At 43.7% G+C, this 8978-nt stretch overlaps 1 protein-coding gene across 1 annotated transcript; it reads left to right on the top strand.

The window, feature by feature from the left end:
• Positions 1-1243: 1243 nt before the first annotated feature.
• LOC137643221 (POU domain, class 6, transcription factor 2-like) lies at positions 1244-1891 on the top strand. Its single transcript, XM_068376067.1, has one exon. The coding sequence runs from the start codon at positions 1244-1246 to the stop codon at positions 1889-1891; it is 648 nt and encodes a 215-aa protein (XP_068232168.1).
• Positions 1892-8978: the final 7087 nt, after the last annotated feature.

Here is an 8978-nt window from a genome sequence, read left to right as displayed (position 1 = left end):
CACTAGTAGTTGACGACATGTTCATGAATATGCGCGTGTCGCAGCATGGCTGTGCCTTCCCACTGATATGGTCACGTATACTTCATGCATTGATGGCACGAGCAGTTCACGACTGGTTTACGCCCTTCACGAACAGTTTGCGCATGGCACGAGGAGCTCACGATCAGTTCAGGAACAGTTCACGAACAGTTCATGAGTAGTTCACGACTAATGCGCGACAGTGGCGCTCGCGTCGGTGTGGGGGTATATATAGAGCTTCCAGGACACTGCTCGCCATTCCAGAGCTCGCCAGCAAAGAGACAACAAGCCTAAAACCAAGCTGACAAAAGGAAGAGGGAGATGGCCAGAAGCCAACAGGCCAGAGGCAGAGACCACTGATAGAGATAATTCTCCTCACACATCAATATCAAGTCTCGATCTCGTGATCCCGGAGACACAGCAGGATGCAAGTGAAAGCCAGAGACAGCCATCCAGTGAGGACGAAATAAAGCAGAAGAAGTGGGTCCTGATGTCCAAGAAAGAAATCCCTGATTACCGTTGGACAGAAGAGGCGGAGATTAAGTTGGCCGACCTTGTGAAGGAGAACCCCCAGCTGTTTGACAAGAAGCACAAGGAGTGGATCAACGTGGCAGCCAAGAACAGACGGTAGGATCAACATGAAGAGCAGCTGGAGCCTCCTACCACTGGTGCCCAATGCAAGAAGCATTACGAGATCTTGAGAACCAGGGTGGGGAAGATTATTAAGAAGGAGAAGAAGAGTGGAGCTGGCCAGCCCCAAAGGAGTGCCCATGACGACCAGATCATGGAGACATGGTGTTTCCTGATACAATACATCGTCCGGGGAGAGACAGTCCCCAGTAAGCAGTTTGCTGTGCAGTGACGCTCAGCGACGGAGACGATGATGGAGTGAGGTCCACAGGTTCCCACAGCCAAGCATCTACTAGCACCAGGAAGTGCAAGGGCAAGGGGAAGCGGTCCAGCCAAACCACAGACACCACACCCGGCGACACCTGGGTGACCCACAAGGACCTCAGTAATGTAGTGCAAGATGTGAGAATCCCAATGTCTACATGCAGATTGTATTCAAGTTTCATCCATTGTTTTGACATGGAATATGCAATACGTTGCATTGAAATGCTGTACTAAATTGTTACAATGTTTGTATCTTTCAGATCATGTCCAAAGCAGATTCACCGGCCAGCACAAGATCGTTCACGATTTTTCGTGCCTGCTGGAAGGCCACATGCATGCCATCCCGGAGGAATACTGGCATGAATTCCAGATACACTGCCTCAACCTTGTACACCACTACAGGCAGCGGCGTCAGCTCTTCCAGCAGCCACATCAACAACCACTCATGACCGCGCCAGGCCCGCAGCAGCAGCAACCTTGGCAGCCCTCTCAGCAGCAGCAGTTCTGGCGTCCACCTCAACCAGCAACCTTGCAGGCACCGCCAGAGCAGCAGCAGCAGACTCAGCAGCCTCAGCAGCATCGTCCAGCCAGTCAGCCATCATCTCTAACCTGGATGCCGCCCCAGTCACCACAGTCTTCAGGCCAGTCCTCCTGGCCCCGTACCACGGAGTGGGAACCAGGGATGCCACCTGCACCGTCAGCTACCATTGTCCAGGCTCCTTCACCAACAACTTCATTATCGTTAGCTACCCTTGTCCAGGCTCCTTCACCAACACCTTCATTGTCATCGCTGTCAGCCACATTCAAGATGCCTCTAACACCACTCAGCTTCCTGGTCCTGACCCTGTGGTCCGTCAAGAGCAACCTAGAAGAGGGCATGTCACCCTCATCCCTCTACACCTCTAAGGAACTCAACACCCCCCCAGTCCATCAGGCATCCCCACGCAGCGGTACCACAACCAGCAAGGATACTGACTGAGATGAGATGAGATGAGACAGTTGTAAATATTTGTAAATAATTGGACTGTGATAATTGTATATATTTGATGTTTGCTGTTTTAATGTAAATAAAATGCTTTCTTATTTCAAACCCCTTATTTTTCTCTTTAACCTTAAAATAAAGTTGAAAGAAACTGAAAAAGATATAAATAAAAAAAAAAAAAATAATCTAAAAAATAGAGGGCCAAAAAAAAGACACATGAAAAATAAACCTTTCTTTTATTTAAAAAATGGAACAACTGTGGATGCAGCTCATGGAGCTACTATAATTCTTTCTTGCCAAGGGACAGCACCAGTAGGGGACATGCAGTAATGTGAAAGGTAGTCTCGCTGATCCTTTGCATCCTTCTGGGTATGATGGCCGGTTAGAAGCAGCAGCCCCTGCAGGTGCCCCTCAGTCCTTCATCCACAAGGGATCAGATCATGTGTGTCCGGATCTTCGTGGTCCACTTCTGAAATTGCGTGTGGGTATCTGATGAGGATGAGGTTGTGCAGGACACAGGCACACATGGTGATCAGGATGATAGTGTTGGGGTTCTGATGTGTAGAAGCAACGGAACCTTTGACATTGAAATTCCAAAAGCATTCTCCATGACACGTCGGGCACAAGACAACCTGTAGCTATATTTGCGTTCTCGTAGGACTTGTGACCGATGGGAGAATGGTTTCATCATCCAGGTTCGGAGAGCAAAGGTGTCATTCCCTACGAAGTGATAGGGCACTGGGTGGTCATCATTAGGGAGTGGTTCTGGTTAAGGCACTCCAGCTCTGTTCTCTCCTACAGCATCATTCAGGGAACAATTGCACAATGTTCCTCCATCCGACGCACCACCCTCTGCACCAACATCCACATAGAGGAATTTGTAGGTCGCATCTACCACTGCCATAAGTACAATGTTGCGGAAGCCCTTGTAGTTGTAGTAGTAAGAGCCAGCATTGGGTGGCTTCTTTATGGCGATGTGCTTTCCGTCCACAGCCCACAGACAGTTGTGGTAATTCCATCTGGAACTGAACCAGGCAGCAACTTCCTTCCCATCCTCTTCAGTTTTGGGGCAGCGCAGCACTTCGTCCTTGTAGACCGCGATGATGGGTTTACACACCTTGGGTATGAACTTGCAGATGGTACTTGCTTCAACCCTGAAGCTGTACTGCAGACTTTGATAGGAATATCCAGCGGCTAAAAAGAGGAGGGGGGCACCCAGCTTGAGTCCAACTTGAAGTAGTTCCCTCATGAAGGTGGACTGCTTCTGGAGGCGAGGGGTTAACTTCTCAAACATCTCATGGGACAGGTCAGCTGTGATTCTGAGGTAATTTTTGTTGCCCCTTTGATCTTCCTTGTGGAGTTCAGTCCGTAGACTGTCATACTGTCCAAACTTGTGCCTTCTGGTTAACCATTCCCTAACCCACACTTTCCTTTGTATCTTTCATCGAGGTGGGGTTGTCTTTTGTTTCTCTTCTTCCTCTGCCAGCCTTTTCTGCTGCTCGTCAACAATGGCTAGAGCAGCTGCCAGGTATAGGTATCTTCTCCTCTTTGCAATGGTGTCTCTGACAGTAAGCATGGTTGTCTCTTCCAAAGCCAATTCAAGAATGACCAAGGGTTGGAGAGGCCCCATTTTTATATGTCGGGGCCAAGTCGGCACGACACCATCCGAATTGCGCAAACTCGTCGTGCCAGTGCAGGAAGTGCACAAACTATGCGCAAACTATGTGTCAACTCGTTGTGAACTCGTCGGCTAGTTTTGTCAATGTGGACACGAACGGGCATGCATTCATGAACTATTCATGAACTCGTCGTGAACTCATCGTGAAGTATGCGTAACTCATCGTGAACAGTGCGGGAGACTCCCAGTTCGTGCCACAAAAGGTCACGACTTGCCATGACAAATTCGTGGCAAAAATTCGTGCAAGTGTCAGAGCACCCTTCCTGACTGGTAAAAGAAGGGACCATTTTCTCAGTAGAGCCCCTGCTTCTCTCTCCATGCGTCATAAAGACCTACTGAGGGGATCTCAGATGTTCGGACATCACCCAACCTTGTGATCCAAGGATGGCGGGTTTGGGGGAGCCTATATTTCTATCTCCTGATTCATTAGCAGCCATTGCCTGCCCCTCCTTGGTCCTGGCTTGGGAAAATAAATGTAGAAACAGTTCTTTACCATCTAATTTTCTTAATTCCTGTGTTTCTTTTCTACAGCATATGTCGATAATGTCTAACTGGATCGTGAAGAAATGTAGATGAGAATACATAAATTGGTCGATAAATGTGTTTATGGTGACAAAGTTTAGTGAGACCTTTAATTCTAAAGATCCTGTATAGGAGATCATAGTTCCTAAATACTTAAATGATTTTACCTCATTAATACTTTCTCCTTCCTGTGATATTTCATATTTCACGTTAAGCTCCCATAAATTTACCCAGCATATATATGCATAAGGTCAAGTACTATCACAGTGACAAACTCAATGGTAATGATATAAGATATACTGGGATATATTTACTATTCAAGTGTTTGAACTGCATCATGTCGATGTCCGACTTGTTATATATTTAACGAAGAGTCGGCTTTTGGAATAAAAATGTATTGATGAATAGTTTTTTGTTTTATGTTCAATTTGAAAGATTATAATGCCGGGCTTATCACAAATGTAAATTGCATTACTCTGAAGTGACCATCTGATAAAGCCTTTTAATGGCAGAACCAGCAATAGTGCTTTTTTCTTCATTAGGGTAATAATGGTGGTCGTTCGGTTAATGATGAGTGGTTTGTTGTTCTTTGTTTTTTGTTTGACTTTCGACAATAAATGCAAAGGCAAGGACACAAGCATGAAATTATCCTTGACATATGAATTCTCATTATTTTTGTGATGTTCGTTCATGTTTATCAATTTTGCCTCTTCATGCTACAACCACCAGTGAAGGCGTTCGAAAAAAAAATGCAAAATCATATGCAAATCTTAAGTTATTACGGTATCCCCCATTAATATTAATAACTATATTTTCCAAATCTAAATTCTTAAAAACTTCTTTTAGGCATGCTGTGAATAATTTAGGAGAGATGAGGTCCCCCAGTTTAACTCCTTTCTCAATCAGAATTTTCTCGCTGTCTTTATGTAATTTTAAAATTACTGTACATCCTGTATGGATATCTTTAAGTGGGCTAATATAAGTTCTTCTATTTCTTGTTTTTAAGGAGTTTCATTACTGTTGAGGTTTTGATAAAATCAAAAGATTTCGCATAGTCTATAAATGCCATACATAGTGGCTTGTCATACTCTGTTGATTTTTCCATTAGCTTGTTAATTACATGCGAATGGTCAGTTGTTCAATACCCACTTGTAAAGCCTACCTGCTCTCGTGGTTGATTAAAGTCTAGCTGTCGTTCTATTTGGCCTAATATATTCTTTGTAAATATTCTATATATTAGGGAGAGTAAATTTTTTTCAAGTCTTTTGTCTCCTTTTTTATTTTGTGAATTAGTATATGATAAAGGTTTTCCAAGTTATAGGTATAGAGCATTCTTGCAGGCATTAAGTGTAGAATTCAGCGAATTTTACTACTATGAAATCTCCTCCATATATGATTAAAGAAATTGTTAGGCCATCTTCTGCTTCTGCACATCTTATCACGCCTTTTAATGCTTACTTTACTTCTCGTGATATTACGTTTAGTACCAGGTCAGATGTTTCATTATCTCCATTATTTCCATTGGTGAAGTTATTCCTTACATCACTATTGTATAGATTTTTATAGAACTTTATATACATACGCACACATATATACATATATATATATATATATATATATATATATATATATATATATATATATATATATATATGTATATAATATATATATATATATATATATATATATATATATATATATATATATATATGTATATACATACATATATATATAAATATATGTATATATATATATATATATATATATATATATATATATATATATATATATATATATAGATAGATAGATAGATAGATAGATAGATACATATATATACCCGTTTGTGTTTTGTGTGCGTGCATGTATGTATATATTTGTAAATGTTTACATATGAATGAAATAAGCCAAGGAGAAAATTCTCTCACATTTGAATTTAGGGTACGCGGAGTTGGGTGATATTCGCCGGCGTTTCCACTTCCTCATGAGATATTTTGTCTGTAATCGACCTAATCGAAGGCATCAGCTTGAATAGACGACATATATCTCTCCCCTTAAGGGGGCAGTCCCCCCTCTAGTCCTGCCTCCTCCACTCAAAGGGTCAATAAAGTTCGGGTCGACATCTCCGATTCCTAATCTCGGTTCTGCATCTGGAAGTGGAGAGTCTGTCGCCGATTCATGTTGGATTCGGGTTTATTTTGTCCTTAGCAGATACCTATGTCACTCTTGTTTCGGTATTGATATTTCTCTGGCAACGGATATATAACTACGTATATATATGTATATATATATATATATATATATATTTTTGGGCTCAAGCCATGTCGTCCTGATGGAAGTTCCTATAGGGTAGCTTCCTAGGGTATATTACAACTACGGCGATATTCCCAGAGAATTTACCTTAAGGTACCAGAATTCTAACTCATGGAGCGAGTATCCCTCGTGAAAGGGATATCGCGACATATCAGAGGACGTATTCTAGACACGTCACATGGTAATCTACTACCTGAATAGAGATTCGTCTCGTAGGAGGGAGATTGACGAGATACGAATTCGGGAAAGAAAAAGGGGAGCCGCTCCCAAGGCTTCCCTATCCCCCGATTCGTATGCGTGCCTGGCGCCAATCCTGGCGCCATCTGTATTCCTTTTTGTGTAGCTTAACAACTCGGTGTTTTTTCCTGTTTTTCTCGCAAATCTTGGATTTATTCAGCTTTTCATGGCTTCTTCGTCTTCGTTGACCTCGGATAAGTTGAGTATAGTGTCTGTTATGTATAAATGTAGGCTCTTGGTAAAATTTTGAGTGATTAATAGGATTAATCTTTGATACAAGAGCCGTAGCCTACCAGAGGTGTCCTGGACACTGTCACTCGCTAGGTATAAATTAGTTAGTCAGAGTGACATTCCTGGTTGTTTTGCTTAATAAAATTTAGCTATTTAGCTTTACATAGGATTTCCTTTCGTGCTTAGTATTATTTGGCGAAGTATTCGCCATTCTGGCCTACGCTAGGCCATGTAGCCTAGTCGTTTGGTCCTAGTACTTAATGCATGATTATGGTTTTTCCGAGTGTAATTAAAATTTTATTGAAGCTTTAGGCTATTTTATACATTTTAGACTGTGTGGAATATTTCCAAGATTGTATACGTGAGAGTTTCGGTGAATTAGGTAATCGATTCTCTTGGTGCCTAGGCTAATTGCTTATGGAGCCTTAGTATACTTTATCATACTCCCCGGTTGCTTTCTTTTCTTCGGAGAAGGTATGCAATCCCTTTCCCTCTGTTTAAGCCTTGGGCTTATCCCTAAGTGGTTTTTTCCGAATTTATTTTCGATAAAACTATACTAGGGTGTTACTGTACCTTCCTGTTCCTGCTGAGTCTGGTTCAAAGAGGGACAGAACAACAGAGTTTTTAGTCTGAGTCCGTGTTGTTTGGCTTGGGGCAGAGTCTCCCTCGCTGACCTAACACTTACAAAGGGAGCTGAGCTCCCTTAGGTCACTGTCGAAGGTTTCTGTAGTTATGATTCCTTCTTGTGTGATCGACCAGACTAAGTCCTGTTGCTGTTCTCGGGGAGGATAAATCTTCCCTTGGGAGTTGCAACGCCTTCCTTGCTTTGGTGCTCTGGAAGCTGGCAGGTATTATACTACTGCGCTGGCACTTTCCCTTAGATCTCCCTTAGGCTAAGACAGAGTTCTTGGCTGCGGGTGATCTGTCACTAAAGCAAGGTTGGCAGGACCCTCTTGTCCCTTCCCCCTCTATCTCCGTAATGGCCTAGCCATTACTGTACTGTACCTTGCCGGCCGGCAGAGCTGGCCGGCAGGGGTATTACTGTACCATATGTCATTCTACTTCTGGACCTAGTATAGGTTGGGATATGGATTGACTAAGCCCATTGCCGGCCGGCAGAGACGCTGGACGGCAAGGGTCTTATGTTTTCGAGTGCTGCCCGGACCTCTCTTGGTCCCTCATCCATGCCTGCCGGCAGAGCCGGACGGCATTGGTCAAGGAAGCCTGAATTAAGTTTCTCCCCTTCCTTATATGCACTCTTTCGGTTGCCGGGCTTGGGGGGTTGTGTACACTCTTATCCCGGCATCCATTCTATTTTCTTCTAGTGCTGTACCTGTTCCGGCAGCCGGCCTATGAGGCCGGCTGCCGGCCTATGAGGCCGGCAGCCGGGCAGGGGTAGTCTTCTGGTTCTTTTGCTGCCGGCTGGCATCGGTCTTGTACCTTTGCCGGCCGGCTTATGTCAGTCCTTGTCTGCCGGTCACCAAGAGTGTGGCCGGCAGCTGGGTACTACCTTGTGTAGTTGCTGGCCGGCAATCATTGCCGGCCAACACTGGCTGTTGCTGGCCGGCAGCTGCTGCCGCCGGCACAGGCATTTGAACCAGAGGGCTGCCGCCCTATAGCTGTTAAGTAGTATACTTTAAAGCTAATTGTGGTGTGTGCCGGCCGGCAAAGGCAGGCCGGCACAAATCCTCCTATACTGTACTAGTATTCTTCTGTATAGCATATACAGTAAGAAGAAAACTATAGTAAAAGTTTAGGTACAGCACTGTATCTTCTAATACTATTGTGTTTTCTTACACAGCCCTTTGCTGTTGCCCTCAGACAGGAAGCAGAGTTCTTCCCCGTCTATTATCCAGGATTTTTAAAATCATTGCCTAGGTGTGAGCTCCACCTGTTTCCTCTGGAAACCTTGCATTGGTTACTCTAGTAGAGATAAACCATTTTTGATTTTATTATCCGGAAGGCTGCAACAATGGGTTGTGAGGGAAACACAAGTGTGTGTCTTTCAATTATGAATTGTTATGCTATACTATGCATATCCAGTGATACATAGTTCACTTGATACTCATGGAAATTTCTTCTCTTTACAGGAGGACCCTCCGAAGT

This window comes from Palaemon carinicauda, chromosome 6 (genome assembly GCF_036898095.1).
Source record: "Palaemon carinicauda isolate YSFRI2023 chromosome 6, ASM3689809v2, whole genome shotgun sequence".
Lineage (NCBI taxonomy): Eukaryota > Metazoa > Arthropoda > Malacostraca > Decapoda > Palaemonidae > Palaemon > Palaemon carinicauda.
Note: the sequence above shows the minus strand (reverse complement) of the source record. Positions and strands in the feature narration are given on the sequence as shown.